The sequence below is a fragment of the Diabrotica virgifera genome, chromosome 9 (genome assembly GCF_917563875.1).
Source record: "Diabrotica virgifera virgifera chromosome 9, PGI_DIABVI_V3a".
Taxonomy (NCBI): Eukaryota; Metazoa; Arthropoda; class Insecta; order Coleoptera; family Chrysomelidae; genus Diabrotica; species Diabrotica virgifera.
In genome coordinates, this window is record NC_065451.1 from 212,592,033 (window position 1) to 212,618,426 (window position 26,394).

At 33.3% G+C, this 26,394-nt stretch overlaps 1 protein-coding gene across 4 annotated transcripts in view; it reads left to right on the top strand.

Moving 5' to 3' along the window:
- LOC114326088 (uncharacterized) overlaps window positions 1–26,394 on the top strand; it is a 113,122-nt gene that overhangs the window by 43,894 nt on the left and 42,834 nt on the right. For all 4 annotated transcript variants that reach the window (XM_050662427.1, XM_050662426.1, XM_050662424.1 and 1 more), the window contains 4 exons: window positions 1,420–1,631; window positions 14,479–14,670; window positions 15,452–15,574; window positions 24,474–24,782. In XM_050662427.1, coding sequence (XP_050518384.1) covers window positions 1,481–1,631; window positions 14,479–14,670; window positions 15,452–15,574; window positions 24,474–24,782 — 775 coding nt within the window. In that variant the 5' untranslated portion in view covers window positions 1,420–1,480. The remainder of the gene's footprint in view (window positions 1–1,419; window positions 1,632–14,478; window positions 14,671–15,451; window positions 15,575–24,473; window positions 24,783–26,394) is intronic.

A 26,394-nucleotide genomic window follows, 5' to 3' on the forward strand; every position in this document is an offset into this window, starting at 1 on the left:
ATTTTCGATATTGTGAAATGTAAAGGTAAGTACTTTACTTTTGAATGAAATTCATATTTTTTGACATACCTCGTATAAAATTAATTAAATGTGATATTTGATGATTGCATCTGAGATTACATATGATGCAGAGTATTTTATAAAGAATAACTTTTTTTCGTAAAACTGATAATAAAAAAGTCATCAATAGGTTCCAAGTTACGCAAACATACTGTATAAGAGCTAAAAAAATTTTTTTGCTGAACATTTATTATTGTTGAAACTTATTATTAAATGTATTTTAGGTAAGTTTTACAGAAAAAAGTGTTGATCACTTTATACAAACATTTTTTTAGCTGGTAATTTTCGATTTTTGTATTACATTTCTGTTATCCTTCTCAATTTTCTCAAAAAGAAATAGTTTATTTCATCTCTAAAGTAAAATAATTCAGTGTATTTTAAAGAATACATCCTAAGGTTTAAAAAAGCACTTATAAAACTGTAATATATCTGTTCAAACTCGAGTAATATCGTCTTAAAGTGGTGGTAATTCTATAAAACTACAAAGATTTCAAAAATTTAATTTTTTGAGACGTCAAATCATTTGAATTAAATTTTTGAGATTTTTTTTGAATAGAACATCACTTATCAAGATGCTTGAAAGGTAAGTTGTGCAACATTGAGAGTTTTATAAGAAACATTGTATTAGTTACACATGTTTAAATCATTTTTAAACAAAATTCACGTAAGGCTCATTGTCCGCCCACACCGTACTTATGCCCGTACATTTTATTTCTTTTTATTACAACCATAAGATAGCTTAATTATTCTTCTTTCATGCTCAATTTGTAAAATTTTATTGGATCCATTAGTTAAAGAATTACATTAAAATAACTCAACCGTGCACTTCGCCGTACGCTAGTTTACAGTGCGCCAATATTTGTGAGAAGGGTGACTTTAGCGTTATAAATAAAAAATTATAGAAGATACAGATTTAGTTTTAAAAAATTCTTTATAGAAGGTTTTTTTGTAAAATTTTTTGAATTTTTCAATGGTCAAGTTAGTTGTTTTCTAAAATTTATATTTTTGGAGTTATTTAAAAAAACATCTAATTTCGTAGTTCATTTGTTTAATAAAAAATGAAGCACCCACTTCTCGAGTAGAACTTTTTGATATGTTGTTTATTAAAGATTTCTTAATGAAATTACAAAAAGTTCTATCTTGTTTGATTTTTTCCGAAGTGAAAATCTATATGCACTCCCCTATAAATATTTTTATTTACTAATTTTTTATTGTCCTCTTTACTTATACACAAAAACTCAATTATTGTGATGTATCCATACGCTAAATAAAATAAAATATAAAACTTTAACGCTAAAATTTGAACCATTGCTTTGTTTGGAAGTCGTATAATACTTATCGGGACCTTTTCGTTTTTAGGTTAAATCGGGAATCGCAAGAACAAGAAGAAGAGCAGGAAAAGGATCAGTTTCGATGTGAAATGTGGAGCAGTGTGGCGCCCGATAACATTAAGAGTCCGGCGCCATCGGCGAGGTCGAAGCACAGTTCAACTCTCGTCGGGGAATACGTCTATATCCTGGGAGGACGTAACGGGAATCTGCCCACCAGAGATTTCTGGAAGTACAACTTGGGTAATCATTATTAGTTTTAACTTAGTTTTAATTAAGATATAAGGACCAGTCCATTGAAAAGTAGAAATTTAAGGTTGAAATTTTCAGAGGACGCAGTTTTATTTTTTTTATGTGTACGAGGGGTTAGTATAAGCTTACATTCAACTTTGGTGAGTCGTCTCCCTTGTCTCCCGGCTAACCTAGTAGAAAATAGGGCGCAAAGGGTTTTCGCGCTGTAAACGCGCCGTATCTCGTAAACTAGCAACCCTACAGAACATTTTTTAAGACATTATTTTTGTTATTATTTTTAGCAAATTAAATTGCCTACAATTGTATATTTTTCTTAGTACATACTATACAACAAAAATAACTAATAATTGTTGAAAATATTTTCTTTTAGGACTTATAACTTTTTATCTGCTAATTTTACAATAAAAGGACATTATAGAGGATTCTTCAACGAATAATTTTCACTACAATATTTTTTTTAATTTCATAATTTCTACTGGTTTTTACAGCGCTCCGAAGTTGGCCCGGTTCTTGAATACTCGTAAGAATATGATAAAAACCAAACATTAGGCCTAGTTTTCTATTATCAATTTTTTTATTCATAAAATTTATCATTTTCTTAATATTTATATATTTTTATTAAGTTATTATCGATCCTTTTCCTGACTCTCTCTGAGGTAGAGTCTGGAAGCGCATTTTTTTACGTGATATCCCCATTGGGCTTAATCCACGCACAATTTCCAGACGAGATAATTTTGAGCATAATTATACAGGGTGTTAGTAAATAAGTATGAAAAACTTTAAAGAATAATTCTACATGAAAAAATAATGACAGTCTGCTCTATAAACGTATGTCTGCAAATGCTTTGTTTCCGAGATACAGGGTGTTGAAATTTTTATTTCAAACTGCCAATTGTTTTATTGCTCTAACACCGGTTGAGATATGAAAATTACATTTGGTTGGTTTCAAGAGGTAGTTATTGCGCATTTTTTGGCAAACAAATAACAATTTTATATTCATCATTGGCGCGCCTACGCGTAATGGTCTCAATTTTTTTAAAGAAAAAAATTGTACGCCACTGAGAAATTTTAAATTAAAAATTGTATTTGTATTCCACGTTTAATTTATGAAAAATAACCTTTCTTGTATTTTTTTCCTATGGTGCAACGTTTTTATGCAAAAAATAGAACATCTTCGAGCGTATTTTTCATTTCTTAATACATTATCAAGAACTCTCCAATATAATAATACCAAAGTAGAACAATAACAGAAATTACCTCCTTTAAAGGTAACAGAATAATTTTATATTCACCATTGGCGCCCGTACAGGTAATGGTCTGAACTTTTTAAAAAAAAAAAATAGTACGCCACTAAGAAACGTCAAATTAAAAATCATTTTTGAATTCTTCGTTCAATTTACGATAAAAAATCATTCTTGTCTTTTGTTCATATGAGGCGCCGTTTTTATACAAAAAAATAAAACATCTTAACGCTTACAAATTATTCGAGGTAGATTCCATATGCATAGAAACTTATTTCAAATACTTTGTAAATTGGCGAATGGATTTAGTGTCCGCAGTCATATAAACCCAAATAAACAACAAACAAATACTTTGTAAACGTTAAGATATTTTATTTTTTTGCATAAAAACGGCGCAGATTTTTTGTCGTAAATTGAACGAGGAATTTAAAAATGATTTTTAATTTGACATACCTCAGTGGCGTACTATTTTTTCTTTAAAAAATTCGGGCCACTACCCGTACACGCGCCAATGGTGAATATAAAATTACTCTGTCATCTTTAAAGGAGGTAATTTTCAACATTTGTTGTAGCCTTGCATATAGTTAAAATCTTTTTAGAAATATTTTTTGTTATTGTTCTAGTTTGGCATTATTATATTGGAGAGTTCTTGATAATGTATTACGAAATGAAAAATACGCGCGAAGATGTTTTATTTTTTGCATAAAAACGATGCACCATATGAAAAAAATGACAAGAAAGGTTCTTTATCATAAATTAAACGTGAAATACAAAAATAATTTTTAATTTGAAATATATCAGTGGCGTACTATCTTTTTCTTTAAAAAAATTCAGACCATTACCAGTAGGCGCGTCAATGATGAATATAAAATTGTTATTTGTTTGCCAAAAAAATGCGCAATAACTACCTCTTGAAACCCACCAAATTTAATTTTCTTGTAGCTTAAAAGGTTTTAGAGCAATAAAAAAATTCGCAGTTTGAAAAAAAAAATTCAACACCCCGTATCTTGGAAACGAAGCATTTGCGGACATACTTTTATAGAGCAAACTGTCCTTATTTTTCCATGTATTTCCCTTTTTTTCCATTTTCCCTGTATTTCCATTTTTCCATGTATTTCCCTTTAAAGTTTTTCACACTTATTTACTAACACCCTGTATAATTTGAAAAGTTATTTTCCAGCTTTTGTTTTTTATTTTCTTTGATGGCCCAGGTTTCGCCAGGTTTCGTAGTAAAGGTTTCAACAGAAAAATTGAAACACACACAGATCATTATTTAAGGTCTGCTTTTCGATAACCACACATATTTCCACAGTTTCATTTGCATCTGCAGAACATTATTTTCAGAAGTTCTTGGGGTGCTGGACGTTTTGAAGTTTGGATTGGTATTCTAATTTTTCCATGCTTTTCCAGCCCCAATCTTCAAGATCGCAGTGTTAGCCGAACCACGACTGAACCTAGTGATAAACTCATAGACTGTACAAACGGGCTTCATGTTGTGTTGGAGGAGGCGATGACAAATGAGATGCATTTTTGGCCACTGTCTTAGCGAATTGTTTATATCTCATGCTGTCCTGAGAATCATCTTTATTTCCATTTCCTTTATTTATAAAGAGACTAAAAACGTTCGCCAACGACAGTGAGCAAAGATAACTCAACTTTCTCACTGATAAATAATGCTGTTCCGCTAGCTAACTCAGAATGTTTCTGTAAACTTTTGATAAATTTAAGTCTGCCGATCTTGTAAGCTGAGGGTTGTGTCTGTGTCGCATCCTGACAAAGCATGGAGAAACAGCAAATTCTCAGAAATGACTTCGTTATCATATAAAACTTGAAGGACAATATAACTGAACCGACTTACACCTTCTTGAAGGTTTAAAAAATAGATTCAACTGCTTTCTTCTTACTGCCTTGAGCGATACAAGAATGCCAATGTCCTTTGCTACGACAGTTACAGAATCATACAATCGGGATTCAGAAAGCGTAGAACGAATGATTTGTGGTTGGGAAAGGGGTCAATAATAAATTAATAATATCATAGGACTGTTAAGAAAATAATAAATTGATATAAAATGATATGAATACAAAATTTATAATAAAAAATTAAGCCTAATGCTGATTTTTATCGTATTTTTACGGGAATTGAAGAACCAAGATACATTAATGAAATTAAACAAATTTGTAGTGGGAATTGTTCGCTGAAAAACCCTCTATAAATTTGCTCTTCTGTTATTTTATTGTAAGATGACCAGAAAAAAGTTATAAAACCTAAAAATCATTCAAAAATTTTTAGATATTTTTGTTTATAATTTTTTATTTGCCATTTTATTATAAAAAGTAAAATAAAGTTATAAGGGAGTGCAATAAATTAGAACGAAAATATGCATTGTTTCGGAAAAATTCAAACAAGCTTATATTTTTCTAAAACTTTTTTTGTTAGTTTATATACATGTTAAAGTAAAAAGTTCTACTCGCAGATTTGTCCGCTAATTGTTTATTAATTTTTTATACAATAACAATTATTTTATATAAATAATTTTAAAAATATTGTTAAATTCATCATTTTACTTTGATCAAATATGTTTCTATTTTGTTTTTGATTATACTGAATCCGAATATGGCATTGCAATTTGAGAATTCTTATACAGAAGCTCCTATACAGTGTGTCTGCGTAGCTAGGAACCACATGGAAACTTTTTTATTATCAATTTTACGAAAAAAAGTTATTCTTCATAAAATGCTCTGGATAGTCAAAAATATAAAACTCAACCATCAGATATCAAATTTTATCAATTTTATATGAGTTATGTCAAAAATATGAATTTCGTTAAAGAGTAAAGTACCTTTATATTTCAGAATATGAAAAAATGCTATTATGAAAAGTTGTTTGAAATTAAAAACTATGTTTAAATTTACAATTACATTATTCTAATCGAATTTTTTTTTTAATTTTTTCTCAAATTACTGATACTCATCATGATTTTATTACAATTATGATAACTATTTTATTATCACTTTTACGAAAAAAAGTTATTCTTCATAAAATGCTTTTTCTGGTCTAAAATCTAAGATACAACCATCAGATATTAAACTTTTTTAATTTTATACGAGGTATGTAAAAAATATAAATTTTTCCTTAAGAGTTAAGAGCCTTTATTATTCACAATATTTTAATTAGAAGAATGTAATTAAACACTAAAACAAATTTTTTAATTCCAAACAACTTTTCCTAATAACAATTTTCGATATTGTGAAATTTAACCATACTTTACTCTAGAGTGAAATTCATGTTTTTTGACATACCTCGTATAAAATTCATTAAATTTGATATTTGATGATTGCATCTTAGAATATATAGGCATCTTAGATTATATACGATGCAGAGTATTTTATAAAGAATAACTTTTTTTCGTAAAACTGGTAATAAAAAAGTTATCAATAGGTTCCAAGTTACGCAGACATACTGTATATAAGATCTAAAAAAAATTTTTTTGCTGAACATTTATTATTGTTGAAGTTTATTATTAAATGTATTTTAGGTAAGTTTTACAGAAAAAAGTTTTGATCAATTGTCGGTTTTTGTATTACATTTTTGTTATCGTTCTTAATTTTCTCAAATGAAATAGTCTATTTCATTTCTAAAGTAAAGTAATTTAGTGCATTTTAAAGATTACATCCTAAGGTTTAAAAAAGCACTTATAAAACTGTAATAGATTTGTTCAAACTTAAGTAATAGGTACCGTCTTTAAATGGTGGTAATTCTATAAAACTACGAAGGTTTCAAAAATTTCATTTTTTAAGAAGTCATATCATTTGAATTAAATTTTTGAGATTTTTTTTTGAATAAATCATCATTTACTACGATGCTTGAAAGGTAAGTTGTGCAAAATTGAGAGTTGCATAAAAAAAATTGTATTAGTTACACATTTTTAAATAATTTTTAAACAAAATTCATGTAGGACTCATTTTCCGCCCCCACCGTACTTATGCCCATAAATTTTATTTCTTTTTATTATAACCATAAGATAGCTTAAGGTTTTTTTTTTGTATAATTTTCTGAAATTTTCAATGGTCAAGTCAGTTTTGTTCTAAAATTTATATTTTCGAAATTATTTAAAAAAACATCAAACTTCGTAGTTCATTTGTTAAATAAAAAATGAAGCACCCACTTGTCGAGTAGAACTTTTTGATATGTTTATTAAACATTTCTTAACGAAATTACACAAAGTTCTATCTTGTTTGATTTTTTCCAAAGTGAAAATCTATATGCACTCCCCTATTAAAGACAATTTAATCTGCTACAAATAATGTCTTATAACATTTTCTGTAGGGTTGCTAGTTTACGAAATACAATGCGAAAACTATTCGCCACCTTTTTTCCAAAATGGCATCCTGGAGACAATGGTGACGACCTCACAAGCTTGAGCCTATGTTTATACTAACCCCCCGCCTACGCATTCAAAAAATAAAATTGCGTATAAACTATTAAATTCATAATGGACCATAGACGAATATAAATAGATCCATAGATACCTAGAGATGTTTTAGATGGTTAAGATGATTCGTAAATCGTAAAATTAAATATTTTATCATTATTTATACAGTACAAGTACCACCCGCAACCATATAATAGTTACACGAACAAAATCTCAAAAACAAAATTCTTATAATATAAACAACAATATGATGATCAAACTTTTTCTATAAAAAACTTCAACTAAAAACCTTTGATTGAAGCTCTAGTATCAAAAATAAATATTCTTTTCCACCTACCTCTACCGAAAGTATACTTTTCCGGACCTGATTGTAGGGAGCAAAGTTGTACTTTTCCTCCCTAGGGAGGAAAATATTTTTCCTCCCTAGGGAGGAAAAGTAAAAGTGACGTCATAATATTTCATTCATGAAATATAACTTACTGACGCCCTGTATAATATCTATTTTCTATTACGGAGTATCTATACATTTTAACGTTTATTTATAAAACATCCTATATTTTGCAGAATGGTAAAAAACAGTAAATTGTTATTTTGATTTAACAATGTTTACATTAATAATTTGACTTATATTTGACAGCTGACAGTTATATTGTACCTACTTGTTGTTTTAGTTCTAATAAATTTTGTTGGTTAGTTACATAAATAAATTAAGTAAAAATGACAAAATTACTTGTTATTTGAGGAAGGTGGAAAAACCATATGTATAACATGGGAGTAAAGTGCCTTTTCCTCCCTTGAATGATTACTGCCCTCCGCTACGCGTCGGGCAGTAAACTTCATTCTCGGGAGGAAAAGTTACACTTTCCTCCCTTGTTATACAAATAACTATTCATTCAACATCAACTTTCCGGCAAAATACACTCTAATCACGTTATTAGTTGACTCGTCCCTTCGGTTTTCCCCTTCACTTAATTCAATCACTGAAGACGAACGCCTTCTTGATCCCCAAATTGCCAAGTATCGGAAAACTGTTACTCCTCCTTAGACTAAAGGTCTTATTAGAAGCTTAGCAATATATATTACATGGTTTCCACCATTTAATTATAAACTTAGTCCTGTAAGTTTCTTATTCTACGGTTACTGATGGCTGTAATAATTTGAAAATCACTTTAATAATAGAAAGACAAAAATTCGTATTTTTGAGGTACAGTATTTATAATGAAACACTGGTTGATAATCTAGGAATAAAAGCAAAGGCGAAGACGACACTTACAAAAGCAATTGAAAAATTAGATAATGAAGTAAAAATATATGACGATAGGGAAGGATGACACAACTCAGAAACATCAATAACACAAAACCATAAATTTGAAACTCTATCCCCTTTACCTTATGAGGAAAACCGGAAAACCGAAAAAAAAGAACAAAGGGAAGAATTCTAAAGGACAAAAAACATATGAAATAAATAGAAATCTGCTAAGAAGTAAGAGAACAAAGATGAACCTCTATAAGACCTTAATAAGACCTGTATGGCATGGAAACAACGACATTTGCAAGAAAGAGGAAGATAGCTTTCTGAAATTGGAAAGAAAATAATGAAAACGATACTGTGTCCAATGTAACAAGAGGGAAAGAAAGAAGAATTAAAACAAATGCCGAAATTGGAGAAGAACTAATAGTCCAAGAGGCAGCGCTGAAAAATCTCTTTGAATTTACTAAAGCTATATTTTTCACAGTTGATTACTGTGAGTGTGTAGAGAAACATACTGCGGTCGGTCAAGTGAAACGTAGAACAGGGGTTACTGAGAGGGTATCAAAGTTGCTTTCCTACGAAGGTAATTAAATCCATTTACTAAGACTGAAAATCAGTATACACATTCTAAATTAAATATAAATAAAATTATTATAGTCGGTCAGATATATGACGGGACAGAGCCGGTCGGTCGGCCCCAGTGAATGTACAGGGTTATTCACTATATTTTGACCCCCTTGTAAACTGGTTTATTTACAGAATTAGAAAAAAATGTAAAATACAAAAGTTATTAGATTTTTAAATTATGATTTTTTGACATATATATCGTACTAGTGAAGTCATCTATTTGGGCGTGATGACGTAGTCGACTATTTTTTTAAATAGGAATAGGGGTCGAGTGCTAGCTCATTTGAAAGGTTATTCAATTCCCTATTCAGTTATATAAATGTGTTATTCAGGGTGTCCAAAAATTTTTTTAAATTAAATTAATTGTTTAATTATTAATTCAACATTTTTTTTGGACACCCTGTATAAATAATGATCCTAATGGATAGGATATATTATAGAAACGCTCACACTCAGATATGCTGAGAATGATAACTAAATGGACACCGTTATGGCTCAGGTGTAGAGGAAGGCCTAAAAGTAGATGACTGGATGACGTAGAAGAAGATATAACAATAATGGATGTTGTTAAAGAGTAGAGAGCTCAGTGAAAGAACTGGAAGAAATGGAAAAGAGTCAAGACAGCAGCAAAGATAAACAGAAAACTATAAATGGCAAAGCGGTACCTACAGGATTTTGAACAGGACTCACCCAAGAACTAGATTTTTAACGCCATGGTGTCAGCTACAAACCCTAGGAATTGTTATGGTAGGGGAGCCCAAGCGGGAATTTTTGCAGTTACGCGAGCGCGTTAGATTATCATATGAGGAGAAACTTGTTACCCTGCAGATGTACCTATACCATATATTGGCTCTTAACACAGAGGAGTTCGTTAAGGGGGGCCCGAAAACAAAAATCTATCCTTAAAAAAACTCGAAATTGTCAGATTAAGATAAGGTAAGTTAAGTACATGCAAAAAAGTGTATATTTCAAAAATCTGACGATTTGAACCGGGCGTAAGGAAATGGGTGAGTCCCAAAGTTTCACAAGAAAAAAGCGAATATTTCGCGAAATGAATGACAGATCGAAAAACTAAAAAATATGTGCTCAATATTTTTTAAAAATCCATCGAATGATACCAAACACGACTTCTTACGGAGAGGGGTGGGGGTAAATTTAATTTTTTAAATACGAATCCCGCGATATTTCGCGAAATGAACATCAGATCGAAAAACTATAAAATACACTTATTCAATATTTTTGAAAAATCTATCGAATGGCATCAAACACAACCCCCCAAGGCGGTGTGGTGGGGGGTTACTTTAAAATCTTAAATAGGAGCCCCCATTTTTTATTGCAGATTTGGATTTTTTACGTAAAAAAAGTCACTTTTATTCGAAACATTTTTTCAAATTATGGATAGATGGCGTTATAATCGGAAAAAACGATTGTTGGAAATGGAAAATTAAATTAAAAAATGGCGAGCGCCCACTAAAATGGAAAACTTTACTTAACTTTTTTTGGTTTTAGGACCTACTCTTCACAACCCAATAGGTCCCCATAACGCTCGAGTGACTGCATATTTAGCATACTTTGCTCCCCTACTATTACGCTTAATGAATGAATATAAAATATCCTGTACTCAAAGATCTTTTATTTGATTATTTGATATTAGTCCTGTCGCCAGGGGGGGGGGCACAACGGCCTCCTTAACAAAGATGGACTTACCCAAGTTTTTTTTTATGTATTTTGATCCGTAGAACATGAATTTTTTGGGTAACAGTAGATCCGGATGTCGATAAGTTTGTTATAAACAAAGAACTTGAGGAATTACATAACAGCGATTTTTCGCAAAACAAAACATTTTTTGTATTTTTTTGGGTGATTCTCAGATTCTCAGCAAAAAATGGTCTTACAAGTTTTTTCGTAGGATGCATAGTTTTAGAGATAAACGCGGTTGAACTTTCAAAAAATCGAAAAAGTGCAATTTTTTGAACCCGAATAACTTTTGATTAAAAAATAAAGTAGCCTTTTCTGCTTACTGCATTTGAAAGTTCAAGTCAAATTCTATCGGTTTTGATTATTTGCATTGCTAAAAATTAAGTTTTTATTTGTTAAACAAAGCCATAAACACATGGTGTTTCCCGTGCCCAATGCATGCGTTTTAATGTACGTAATCTACGTAGAAATTGTCTGTATGCGCGCCTACTCGTTCGATTTCAAAATGGGAAATGCATTGAAAAATCATTCAATCACTATGTGTTTATAGCTTTGTTTAACAATAAAAAAATTAATTTTTAGCAGTGAAAGTAATCAAAACCGATAGAATTTGGCTTGAACTTTCAAATGCGGTAAGCAGAATTGCTATTTTACTTTTAGATCAAAAGTTATTCGGGTTCAAAAATTGCAATTTTTAGATTTTTTGAAAGTTCAACCGCGTTTATGTCGAAAACTATGCATCCTACGAAAAAACTTGTAAACACATTTTTTACTTAGAATGACCCAAAAAATACAAAACAATGTTTTGTTTTGCGAAAAATCGCTGTTATGTGATTCCTCACGTTCTTTGTTTATAACAATCTTATCGACATCCGGATCGACTGTTACCCAAAAAATTCGTGTTCTACGGGTCAAAATACATAAAAGAACTTGGGTAAGTCCATCTGAATTAAGGAGGCCGTTGTACCCCCACTGGCGACAGGAGTATATATTGTCTCTTAATTTATTCTCAGAAACTCACCTCAAGCCCCTCAATTCCAGCGTTATAGGTATTGTACAATACAATTTAATAAATGAAACCATTATAGAAAACCTTTCACAATCTATTTAACAAAAAATTTTGATAGAAGATATAAAAAATGAGACAAGGGTGATTAATAGGCATAACAAACTTCTCGCCCAGCATTTCAAATAATAAAAGAAATTAGTGATTCTTTTTGTGCAGTTTGATTATCTTCTTTTTTCTTTATTTTCTAATGTCTCGTTTATACCACAGCACTAAACTACATACGAACTATTTAGCAAGTACCTACTTATCATTAATCTACTATTACTACCCCTCGCCGCCCATTTCATGCTCTACATGTTTAGAAAATTAAATGGAATCCCTCGTTGCATGTCTCATAATTCATTCAGACCACATCTCCTTTCCGCATATGGCCCCTGTCAAGCTCCCCCAACCAATTCAGGACAATAGCCGTCCAGGAATGCCCTCACTTTGTCGACTTTTGGTATTTTGTCAGGAAAAGCGAATTTAGGTGGATCAGTGTGGGGGATTTTCCGAATATGGGAATTCTGGGATGATCGCTGAAAGGGAAAGACTGGTAATTAGGAGATAAACAATGACAGGGACGTTATTGATGGATACATGTAATTTTTGATTGGTAATTTCTAATTTCCTAGCAATCAGTAACTCGTATGCGACAGTCTCTTTAAAAATAACTAATTTAATTTAACTAATCTGACTAATTTATTAATAGCAAGCTGAAAATTTGTTAATAGCTTAACGGAATCTAGTCGGACAAACTTCGATGTACGGGAACACTGGAACAGGGATAGTCAGAATACGAAACCGTCACATATATTTTGTCGGACCAAACTTCCAATTGATTTGTTACCCTTTCGTTAAACTCTCATGAAAAAATCAGACTGCTATTACTAACGAACAGGATTCCTGTCATTTGACATGTTCTACGTGTTGGACTTATCAAAATGCCCAACATATTTGTCGGACAAACATTTTTTCATATACTATATAAAGTTTGCCATGGAATAAACTTAAAAAGAACCTGCTAGTTTTTACAATCATAAACTTGACAGGATGACACGTTACGCAATTAAAATCACGTTCCACAATTAAAACTTCCCCTGTTCTAGTGTTCCTATACTTCAAAGTTTGTCCAACTAGATACCATTTATTAACAAATTTTCAGCTTGCTATTAATAAATTTTTTTTGGTACGCGGGATCCAGGCTTATAAGTAAATGGGGACTAGAAGTAGGAGTAAATAAAGCAAAACTATGTGCATCGGGTTGTTAATAGGCAGCCGAAAATAAGAATGCAGCGCCAAAGCACAATAAGTTTTAATACCTAGTATTGTTTGTGTTATACAGTCGAACACGCTTATTAGAGTACCGGTTATAGGAGTAGAAATTTGAGGTTTCGAAAGGCTTTCATTTACTCCTTAATAAATTTATACATTTATAGAAATACGTTTTAATAAAATAATACCGCTTAATAGAATATTTTTCAAGTAGACGAACAACTTTGTATTCATAATTTCCAAAAAATTAAAATTATATCTGGTTTATTCAGGTAGTAACGTTGGACCCGTTTTCAGTGCGTCACAAGTGAGAGAAAAAAAGGTAAGTCCGTGATAATACACATTTATAACTTGACATTTTAGTTAAATCTGACAGCGACAGTTGTTAGAATCGTAATCAGCCAAATATGAAAAGGGTATTGCAGTATAAACCTTTTATTTGCAATTTGGTATAAAAACAAATCAATTGTGTTTATTGCATTGATAAAATGGTATTTTCTTTGATTTGTATAGTCTTATAAATTTATCTTTCTATATATTTATAAATCTTATACAGATTATAGTCGTATATATATAATTCGTAAATCATTTTTTGTTCGAATATAGCGCCATCTATCAACAGCTAGAATAAATGTTAGAAATGACTGTAATCACGAAAGTACTTTTTTTCTGTCACTTCCAAATTAATGCGTTAGAAAGAAATCGAAAAACTGTAACGAAAAACATCGGTAAAATGCAGTGAACATACGTTCATATTTTTTGTAATTGGCTTACCAATTTTCAGTTTGAATTGCCAAGCTTCCTGCCGATTTAAACTTTACTTCTCAATTTTCCTTCTATCCGTACAAGATATTTGTCCCCAGTTTGGGGGAAAGCGTGGAAAGTAACATTTGAGTTTTTCTTTTCCCAGGAGGAACGGAAGAATACCGATTTGAACGACTCATACTTATCAAATTACTTTTAAGGCGTAAATATTTTTATAAAAACACAAAATCTCAAAGCAAAATGGAAGGACAATGTCAATATCTTTAGTTACTCCTATGTCCACCAGGTAGCGTACCGCTTATTTTGATTTGCCTATAGTATGCTCTTCTTATTTTTTCATTACTGGGTTTGGTCGTATGTAAAAAAATCGGAATACGAAAAAAAAACGATTTCCGTAAGTGTGTCTACTGTATCGTATTTTGTTTGTTTTGCGCTTTTCCGCTCACCCTCGGCAGAAAATAATTCTATTTGAAACGTTAAACTTCCCTTTTTGTTACAGTTACTGGAAAGTGGCAGCAAATAAAGCCGGTGGGTGATAAATTGCCATGCTTGCAGGAGCACACTGCTGTGGCCTTCAAGGAATGCATCTACGTTTTTGGCGGGGAAGTGGGATTCTCAGCAGGAACTGAAACGCCGCTCTGGGTGTACGATATCAAGCTTAACAGCTGGAAGAAGAAGAAGACCAAGAAAGGTATAGAAAATTAGTTTTCCGAACTAATACGCGATTTAGGCAATCATATAAAAATATTAATACAAAATTCATATAGCAAAAGATACATCGTTATCTAATACATTCAGTTTTCTTTTTATTTACAATTAAATGATTATGAATACACTGTTTATTCAATTCAAATAGCATCCTGTATATTATGTAAGAAAAATTACACCATAATACCAGAGAGAGACTCTCTTTAGCATACAAGTGCTATTTCAACAATGTAGAGACGTGAATTGCCATATCTATGCTTGCTTCATTGATTACTATAAAGCGTTCGATACAGTAAAGCACGACAAGATGCTAGAGATATTAACAAATATTGGAATACCTGTATTCTAAGAATTATTAGCAATCTTTTTTGGAATAAAACATCGTCTATCCGTACAGTTGACGATGAATATCAGCAGGTGAACCCGATGATATCAAAAATCAAACGTAGGGTCCAACAGGGATGTACATACCCCCTATGGATGTATAACCCCAGCTGTTCAACATAAATATGTATTATACTCTGTGAAGATATAAAAGAAAAAACCAAATTGGCATGGGCACATTAGAAGAATAGATAAGAATAGGTAGATATCGAAGGTAACAGATTGGAATCCCACGAGGAGAAGAAAAAGAGGCAGATCTAGTAGTTCATGGAGGAATGAAGTTTATTTTGGATTTTTTAATTTTATTTCCAGTTTTTTTATTAATAATTCAGTAGATACATATTAGCGTTGATTATCATTAACACTTTTTTTATATCTAGGTGTTGCTACCCCCAAAGGCAGAAGAGGCCATACAGCTTTAGTAACTCATGGATCCATGCTAATCTACGGCGGATATCAAGACCTGAGAGGATCTACCAATGAACTGTGGGCGTACCATTTCGGTAAGTTTTATCAAGTATTTCACTAACAAATGGAAGATATTATAATTAGAGCATCCACCTTGTAGTCCCGATTTATTTCCTCGTGATTTTCACATTTTTGGACCACTGAAAAAGACCAAAGACGTGTTTCAATTGAACAAGCCTCGTTTTATACCAACTACAACAAGTTTTCACTTTAATGTAAAATTTTTTAACTACCATGTAAGACTTCCAACTCCCGAGAATCCTCTCACTGTTAAGCATTGTACTATAAATATCTAACAGTCTACTCCACTCAAAAGCTGCTTTTGCAAACAAAATTACCTAACCCTTTGTTGATTGTATCTGCGAACTCAATAAAAAAAGCTTGGGAATGGGGTTATCTTTGCAACATCTCAGGGAATACAGGCAAAACGGTAATTAGTTTTATTGCTAACAACAAACCTGTATGTCAATATTTTGAACCATTCAATAAGCTGTCTTCCATTAAAGGGAAACTCGCAAATTTTCCGCCACCAAAGAAGTTTAACCTTTTAGAGGCAAGGTAATATTAACATTTTTTTTCAACTAATAAGGATCTTTGCTCTTTGAGTTTACAGAACCTAAAGTGGATATCAATGCAAACCTATATAACGAAACGTTGAACAAGCTCCATCAAGCAATAAAACGGAAACGTCCAGGGAAACTCTCACATGGTGTCATTCTTCTGCACGACAATACTCGGCCTTATTTTGCCAAAGCAATAAAGAAAATCTAAAACGAAAGAAGTGGGAGATATTAGGGCATCCACCTTTTCGTCCCGATTTATCTCCTTGTGATTGTCATATTTTTGGACCACTGAAAAGTACGTTAAAAGGTAATAGTTTTCAGTTTTCACTTCAATGTAAAGTTTTATAACTACTGTCGTACACAGCCAACTACCGGGGACTTTATTTAACATTGTACTAACTCCAAAAACTGCATTCGCAAACAAAATTACCTAACCCTTTGTTGATTGTATCTGCGAGTTGCGAGCTCTATAGAATTTCCAGCTAATGGATTTTAATTTGTATGCATTCATGCAAACGTAGCACTAGTTGATGAAGTGAAGTGTGTATTGAGTAGAGTCGGGGAAATATTTATTTTCCATGATTCAGTTTTTTGTAACTGCTACTAGTACTGCATATCGGTTTATAACGTTATCCGAGGTTTTCCTCGTTTTCTCTTTACTTCTGGTTGCCATTTTAATATTTCCTTTGGGGTTCGTTGTTCATCCATTCTTTGTATATGTTCGAACCAGGTAAGTTGTTTTGTCGTTAAGTCATTCGTGATTTTTCGTTTGATTCCCATTATTACTCTAATGCGTTCGTTGGTGATCCTTTGTCTTCTAGATCATCCTGCTGCTCTTCTTCAAATATCCATTTCCGTTTCTCTCAGCGTTGACAGTGTTCTCTCTTTCAGTGTCCATACCATTGTAACTGAAATTCATAAAACTCAATAATCGAACAGAGCAATAAATAAATCAATATCTGATTTTTTCCATAAAAATTAATATTATCTGTATAAGCATTTTCAATTTCTTTGCAACACGAAAATGCAGCAGCTGCATGATACTCTGGTTAAATCGGAGATTGCAGGAAGAGTCTATACCGGTTTCGGAGGTCTTTTCCTCCTCATCAGTAGTCCCACATCTTCTTCTCTCCGATTTCCCCAGGCATCATACTTTGGGCCTTTCCGAATTGCAAAGAACGAAATGTCACGGATAAACTAGAGCCATCTACCGAAAAACAAAGTAAGTTATCAATCGAAGTAGCACAGAAAACGAAAGTTCCAATAGCACCAGATTGACAACAGGCGGAATACTTTCTTTGGTTACAACCTCCCGAGTTTCAAAAATTATAAATCATACAGATTGCCGAGGAAATTAAGATGAGAGAATTTTTGTGCCCGGAAAGGCCTAAAGTATGATTCCTGGGGAAATCGGAGAGAAAAGGATATAGGACTACTGATGAGGAGGAAAAAACCTCCGAAATCGGTATAGACTCTTCCTGCACTCTCCGATTTAACCAGAATATTATGCAGCTGCTGAATTTTCGTGTTGCAAAGAAATTAAAAATGTTTATACATTTTAATTCATTTATTTTTTTGTTGAGTACTAAGGAATCTTTTTTGTTGGAACTTTTACCACGCTGGGCAGATGGCTTGTGAATTATTTAAAAATTCTCTCATCTTAATTTCCTCGGCATCCTGGATGATTTATAATTTTTGAAAATCTCGGGAGGTTGTAACCAAAGAATGTATTCCACCTGTTGTCAATCTGGTGGTATGGGAACGATATTTATTGTCGTTTTCTGTGCTACTTCGACTGATAACTTACTTTATTTTTACAAAGTATGATGCCTGGGGAAATTGGGAGAGAAGAGGATATGGGCCTACTTGTGGTATTATAATATCACCCTGTACAAAAGATGTTTGATTGAAAGTAAAGCATATCATTAATTGCCGGCCCTTGACCAAGCCTGGCGCGTGAGATCGCAACAGTTCATTCTATATACAGTGCGGTGGAATAAGTGTTGCCCCCCCCTGTTAACTTGTTTATTTTAAGAACATAAGCAAAACGCTCGGATAGACCGATTTTTAAACTAACCATAGTATATTATAGCATCAACGTTTCGAACTTTACGCGATCCCTCTTCAGGTGACAGCCATAACTTTGATTTTTTTAAATAGGAAAGTACATCATGTGACACCTCATTTAAAATCTCTTAAAATGCTGAGTTCAAAAATGTATAATACTTTAATCCTGTTTGAGAGCGTAGGCGAAAAATTTCGGTCGAATTCTTTCTAAATGCAATAATTTTTTTCGAATCCTGAAAAAACCAATAAATATTTTTGAAAAATTTAAACGCAGAATGAAATATTACAGTATTCTCGATGGTCCAAAGTCCCTGAGAACTCCTATAATGTTTATTTTAATAAGTCACAGTGGTGGAAAAAAGAGAAAATTTAGTGTGATTTTTAATTTCAAATATATCATTCAAAAGAAACTTTTTGTTTATTCTAAGAGACTGTCAGCCCTGGGTAATAATCTTATCTTTCATTCTGCGTTTAAATTTTTCAAAAATACTTATTAGTTTTCTCAGAATTCGAAAAAAATAAATGCGTTTAAAAAGAGTTCGACCAAAATTTTGGGCCTGCGATCTCAAAAAGGATTAAAGTATTATACATTTTTGAAATAAGTATTTTAAAAGCTGTTAAATGAGGTGTCACATGATGTACTTTACAATTTAAAAAAATCAAAGTTATGCCTGTCACCTGAAGAGGGATCGCGTAAAGTTCGAAAAGTTGATGCTATAATATACTATGGTTAGTTTAAAAATCGACCTGTCCGAGCGTTTTGCTTATAGTCTTAAAATAAACAAGTTAACAGGGGGGGCAACACTTATTCCACCGCACTGTATATATAAGTGAATGCCCGATGATATGATATCATCATTATTATTTGTAGTAGTAATATAATGGTAGGTCGTTACTGTGATATGTAAACAATTTATTATGGTTAATCGTTGATGGAGTTAAATGTAAATATAACGTATTTGAACCAAGAAGAGAGTTTTAATTAATTGGGACCTAGAAGGCAGTAACCACACGCTTATTTATGACATACTGATGAGGAGGAAAAACCTCCGAAACCGGTATAGACTCTTCCTGCACTCTCCGATTTAACCAGAGTATTATGCAGCTGCTGCATTTTCGTGTGCCAAATAAATTGAAAATGTTTATACATTTTAATTCATTTACTCTTTTGTTAAGTACTAAGGAATCTTTCTTGTTGGAACTTTTACCACGCTGATCAGATGGGTTGTAAATTATTTAAAAATTCTCTCATCTTAATTTCCTCGGCATCCTGTATGATTTATAATTTTTGAAAATCTCGGGAGGTTGTAACCAAAGAAAGAAAGTATTCCTCCTGTTGTCAATCTGGTGTTATGGGAACGATATTTATTGTCGTTTTCTGTGCTACTTCGATTGATAACTTACTTTGTTCAATATTATCTTTTTAACTGAAAAATACCAGTTACTGTATTATTAAAATAAGTAAATAAAAAGTTGGAATGTAGAAACTATAGGGGAATAACCCTCCTTAATACAGCTTACAAAATATTTTCGAGCATCTTATATGGTCGCCAAGTGCATATTTAGAGGAGCTTCTTGGAGAATATCAAAGTGGTTTTAGGCCTGGTCGATCAACAACAGACCAGATCTTTGTGCTAAGACAAATACTGGAAAAAACCAATGAATTTAATATCGACACATACCATCTTTTCGTAGATTTTAAATCGGCCTATGATAGTGTCCTAAGAAATAAATTGTATGAAGCCATGGATGAATTCCACATCCCTGACAAACTGATAAGATTGGTTAAGGCTACAATGCGTAAAGTCGTTTGCAAAGTCGAAATACAGGGCGAACAATCACAGGCGTTTGAAACGAATATTGGGCTGCGACAGGGAGATGCGCTGGCGTGTCTCCTCTTCAACATAGCTCTGGAGAAGGCGGTCAGAGATGCCCGAATAGACAACAGAGGAAATGTTTTTAATAAATCATCCCAAATTTTGGCATATGCCGATGACGTGGACCTAGTTGCCCGCACAACACGCAAACTAGAAGAAATGTATACCACCTTCTCAAATGCCTCAAAAAATATGGGCCTGACAGTAAACGAGGAGAAAACTAAGATGGTGGCATCAACACCCAACAATAGAGCCATAAACATCGGTCACCAATTCTCTGTTGATAACTCTACCTTTGAAGTGGTGGACAAATTCACATACTTAGGCTCCCTGATCACCAAGGAAAACGTCATGACAGAAGAAATCAAGCGAAGGATAATCCTAGCGAACAAATGCTATTTTGGACTGAGTAGACATATGAGAAGCAGAAACTTAAGCCAAAAAACAAAAATAACCATATACAAAACCCTTATACAACCAGTGTTGACATATGGATCGGAGACATGGACCATCTCCAAGGCAGATGAAAACCTTCTGCTTATATTTGAACGAAGGATCCTGAGAGGCATATTCGGTGGCATCTGTGAAAATGGTATTTGGAGGAGGAGGTACAACTACGAGGTATACCACAGATATAAACATATATTTGGTGGAAAAGACGTAGGTAGTATCTCTTATAAGAATAGGACGACTAAGATATGCAGGACATCTAGCAAGATCACAGCATAACAACCCTCCTAGAAGAATCCTTATGTCACAACCTGTGGGAAGTAGAAATAGGGGTAGGCCAAAACTTAGATGGAAAGATGGTGTAGATGAGGATGGGAGAAAAATAGGCGCAGCAAACTGGCAACGGTTGGCAGTGGATAGGACTGACTGGCGTAATAGACTTGGGAAGGTCGAGGCTCTTTCATAGGGCTGTAGCACCATTGATGATGATGAAATAAAAACCCAAGCCCCTAATTTTGGTAAAAACTAATCACATGTGTCCAAATGTGATTGGTATGTTAGCAAACAGTAAAATCCTCAAAAAATGCTTTCGATTTACAGCGACTCTGAGGGGCACACTAACAGTTGAATATCCCAATTATCTCCATGGAGCTCATACTTGCCTCAATAGATTTCATAATATCGATGGAGAAGGAGGCGAAGGCACAATCCTTAAATTGGAAGTCCAGCATACAGAAGACTGATAGCAGAATAGACATTAGGAAACAGGACGAAAGGAAACAATCATCCACCGTTGGAAATATTGCCAGATACAATGCAACGTAAATATAATTTCTAAAAACCCTTTACCGACCTTAAAGGACTTCTAAGGACGTCACCAAAGGCCATAATGTATTTTGTTAAAATAGCTAAGCTGAAAGAACAACTTTAACCTATGAATGAGCCACAATAGGCCTTCTAGGCCGAGTGAAAAGTGGTTAAGCATACGCATTCACTCATATTGAAGGCACTACTGGATCTCCTTTTACACATAGTTACAAGGAGGGTAGCGAAAATGGAATATTCTAGACTGCGAAAAAACCTGAGCAACCTATTAGTTAAATTAGGACACGATGACACAGTACATGGATAAACAAGGTTACAGAATGAAGCCCAAGAGGAACAAGAAAGAGCGGACGACCGAGAAGATCATGGAAGAATAAAGTCGACAAGGCCATGCCAAAGAAAGGATTGGAAGACGGAGACTGCGAAGATCGTAAAAAATGGAAGTCCTGGCTGACGGAACTAGCTGTAGACAACCCTTTATTATAATATAAAGTCAAAATAATTGAAGGTGCCTCAACACCTCAACAGCAGAGTAGATAGCGACCATTGTTCCTATTGAAAATTTCCTTCAGGGTTTCCTCCACCTCTAGTATCGAACACATAAAACAAATATTATAGCAAACATTCGATACCTACCTGCTGTTTGAAAAAAATTACTTATTCCGTTTTGTTATTTTCAGGACAAACAAAATATAGAACGAGTCAGTTATTTGCTAAATTGAATTATTTAATTAAAATATTTGTTATTGATTTGATCTTTGGCATTTATTATTTAAATAGCTAATGCAGTTATTTGCATACATACATTTTTTTAAATAATCTACGAGGGAGGTGCGCAAAGTAAAATAAAAGAAATGTAAGTGTGAAACTTAAGTGAAGTAGTCTATAATGAATTGTCTTCTTCTTCGTGTGCCTCATCCTTTAAGGCCATTGGCGATTATTGCGACCTATTTTACTTCGTCTTTAGCGGCTCTGAAGAGTTCTATTGTTGTTTTTCTACTCCACTAAGTTACCCTACTGATGGAAGGAGAGCAAAGTATGCTAACTGTGCAGTCACTCGAGCGCTTTGGGGACCCATTGGGTTGTGAAGAGTAGGTCCTAAAACCAAAAAAAGTTAAGTAAAGTTTTTCACTTTAGTGGGAACTTTCCATTTTTAATTTAATTTTCCATTTCCAACAATCGCTTTTTTAGACTATAGAGCCATCTATCCATAATTCGAAAAAATGTCTCGAATAAAAGTTACTTATTTTTACGTAAGGAATCCAAATCTTCAATAAAAAATTGGGGCTCCCATTTAAGATTTTAAAATAACCCCCCACCCCACCTTCGTGGGTGTTTGGTGCCATTTGATAGATTTTTCAAAAATATTGAATACGTGTATTTTCAGTTTTTCGATCTGATGTTTATTTCGCGAAGTATCGCGGGATTCTTATTTAAAAATTAAATTTACCCCCCACCCCTCTCCGCGAGAAGTCGTGTTTGGTATCATTCGATAGATTTGTGAAAAATATTGAGTGCGTATTTTTTAGTTTTTCGATTTGTCATTCATTTCGCGAATTATTCGCTTTTTTCTTATAAAACTTTGGGACTCACCCATTTCCTTACGCCCCGCTCAAATTGTGAGATTTTTGAAATATATACTCTTTTGCATGTACCTAACTTACCTTATCTTAATATGACGATTTCGAGTTTTTCTAAGGATAGATTTTTTTCGCCCCCCCCCTTAACGAACCCCCCTGCATTAAGAGCCAATATATGGTAGAGTTACGTTTTCAGGGTACAAGGTTTCTCCCCATGTAATAATCTGACGTGCTCGAGTAACTGCAAAAATCCCCGCTTGGGCTCCCCTACCATGACAAACTCTACTGAGTTACAGAATGTTTTATTTAAAAATTTAAAAACTATTTGTACCCATTACTTTAAAACTATTTGAGTCTATCCTTGTCATCAGAGGCGGATTTGAAGATTTGCCGCCCCTGGGCTATCCACAATTTGCCGGCCTATCCCCCGCCATTTTTTACTTTTTAACCAAAATTTGCCGCCCCCTGAATTCTGTCGCCTTGGACTATAGCCCATTCAGCCCATATGTAAATCTAGCCCTGATTGTCATACTTGGCAGAAAGTTTAGGTATTGTTCACCCTACTAAGTTATGATAAATAAACGTTTCTGGCTACTACCAGAGGCGTACGATAGGGGACAGTGAATGGTTGACCATTCCCAAATTCTACGCCACTAGCGGAGTTACCATTTTAGCACAATATTTCGATTCTCCATTCTCCAATACTTTCTATGTAAATAATACACTTTTTATTCGTAACGTTAAAGTCATTAGTGTTCGAGATATTTGAAATTAAACATGTTATTTTGATTGGGTAGTATATCGTGCCGCTTAATTTTTAACTTCAAATATCTCGAAAACTAATAATTTTGTCGTTAATAATGAATTATTATATACTCTTCATTCTTGTTGATAAAATCTTTATTTTTTGAGATATTTGAAATTAAAAATTAAGCGGCACAATATATTAATCAAAATATCTGTGCTGTTACATGTTTAACTTTAAATATCTCGAAAACTAATGAGTTCATCGTTACGAGTGAAGAGTATATTATTTACATAGATAGTATTGGATAATACTATAATATAATAAAATAAAATAATAAAATAGCAATTCCTCCAGTGGCGTAGAATTTGAGAAGGGTCAACCATTCACTGTTCCCTGTCGTACGCCTCTGGTAGTAGCTAGAAATAGTTATTTATCACAGTTTAGTAGGATGTACATTACCTACCTTTCTGCCAAGTATGGCAAGAGTATGTCAAATAGTTTTAAAATACTTGATACAAATAATAGTTTTTAAATTTTTAAATAAAACACCGTGTAACAAAGTAAGAAGTCACGTTATATAAGTGATTGGGGTTAAATCTTAATATTTTGAAGTCTACAATATACAACTCAGAGATTAGACATTCTTAATGAATCACCTTGTATATAGTTTTTTTATATAAATGGCCCTATACTTATATTTATGTGAGTAATCAGTATCCTTAAGCCTGACGGCACCCCGTACATCAAAGAAGAAATAAAAAATGATTCCACTCCATTTCCGTTTCTCTCTTTTATTGATCATCCTCCCTTTCCATTTTTTACAGACACAGAATCCTGGCACTTGATCTCGACGATCGGAAAAGGCTCCGAAACCCCTCCGCCCCGGCACAAACACTCTGCCATCCTTCAAGGAGAAGCGATGTGGATATACGGGGGAATGACCGACCTTCAAGAGAGGTCGGACCTCTGGAAGTGGGACATTCCATCGCGGACGTGGCATTGTGTCAAGAGCAAGATAAATCCTGGACCGTTGCACAGCCACGCGGCGTGCAGGCTTCCGTCGGCTCATATGCTGGTGTTCGGGGGAGAGAGGAACGGACAAGCTAGCAACGATTTGTGGAAATTTAGTTTTGGTAAGTGAATAATCTTTTTTCATGTAATTACTAATAATATAAATTCAAACAACACAAAACGAAACATACTTAGTCTAAAGCCGGAATCCCATCGAATGTGGCGCGGCGCTATTCGCGTCGCGAAGAGAAATATAAAATACATAAAATCCTTTATAAAAGGTATATTTGTTAAAACCCCTATACAGGGCTGCATCAAAGATATAACTAGTTTTCGATCGGTTGACCGATCATCATCAGTGTAATCTTAGAATCTACATGCTAACCACCAAAGTAAAAATATTTGGATTTAAACCCTTTACAATTGATCCGCCATAGGAACATATGAAGAAGATGTGATTTATAACATGGATGTATAAAATATCCAATGTTATACGCCCGAGGTACCAATGAGCTCAATCTGACAAGTTCACATCATGGCTGTATGAAAGCAAGGCTTGCTCTGACTTGCTTCCATACAGCCATGATGTGAACTTGTCAGATTGAGCTCATTGGTACCTCGGGCGTATAACATTGGATATTTTATACATCCAAGTTATAAATCACATCTTCTTCATATGTTCCTATGACGGATCAATTATAAAGGGTTTATACCCAAATATTTTTACTTTGGTGGTTAGCATGTAGATTCTAAGATTACACTGATGATGATCGGTCAACCGATCGAAAACTAGTTATGTCTTTGATGTAGCCCTGTATAGGGATTTTAACAAATATACCTTTTATAAAGGTCCATAAGGAAAATTTCCTGTAACTGGCTGTATACCATTAATTACAAAAATTGAAGAAAATCTTCTGTGTAAAAGGTATATTTATTTAAAACCCGAATAAAGGGCTACATTAAAAGACAGAACGTTTTCGCTCTAAAGAGAGCATCATCAGTGTCCTAAGCAAGCTCTACATGCTAAGCCACCAAAAATACATGGGTTAAAACCCTTAAAACGCCGACCAAAAGTCTTACATTGGCGTGTTATATATTATACCCTGGCGATGGGTGAAATTTAAACAAAATATACCTCAAAGCATGATATGACTATACCACGTATATGTGGGTGGTTGTATATAAATTCCAATGATGATTGGGTGATTCCAATATAAATTAAGAATTATTCTCAGATCTTTATTATCTATGTCTTTTCTATCAAGAATGTCTCTTAGCTTATCGTGGCGTACTCTGTCAAACGCTTTTTCAAATCGATAAAACATGTACTTCTTGATTAACGTCTAGGCATCTTTGTGTAAGAATATTCAAACCGAAGAAAGCTTCTCGACTACCTAGTCCTTTTCTGAACCCCATCTGTATATTACTAATAATATCCGACTCCAACTTTCGATAAACTCGGTTGTGGAATTTTTAGAAAGGGGTGTTTAGACATATCTTTAGTAGATGGCTCACTAATAAATTGTTCGATGTTCTGAACATTCTTTTGCATTGAATAACTTTGGCAGTGTAACGGATGTAGACAACAGCTACTCCAGAGGTACAATACCAGTATTGTATACTGTGTTAAATAAGTGTAATATTATACCTATTGATTCATCATTCAAGAGCTTTAGCAATTCAGTAGGAACCTCGTCAGGTCCATTTGCCTTTCCAATTTTGGAATTTCTAAGT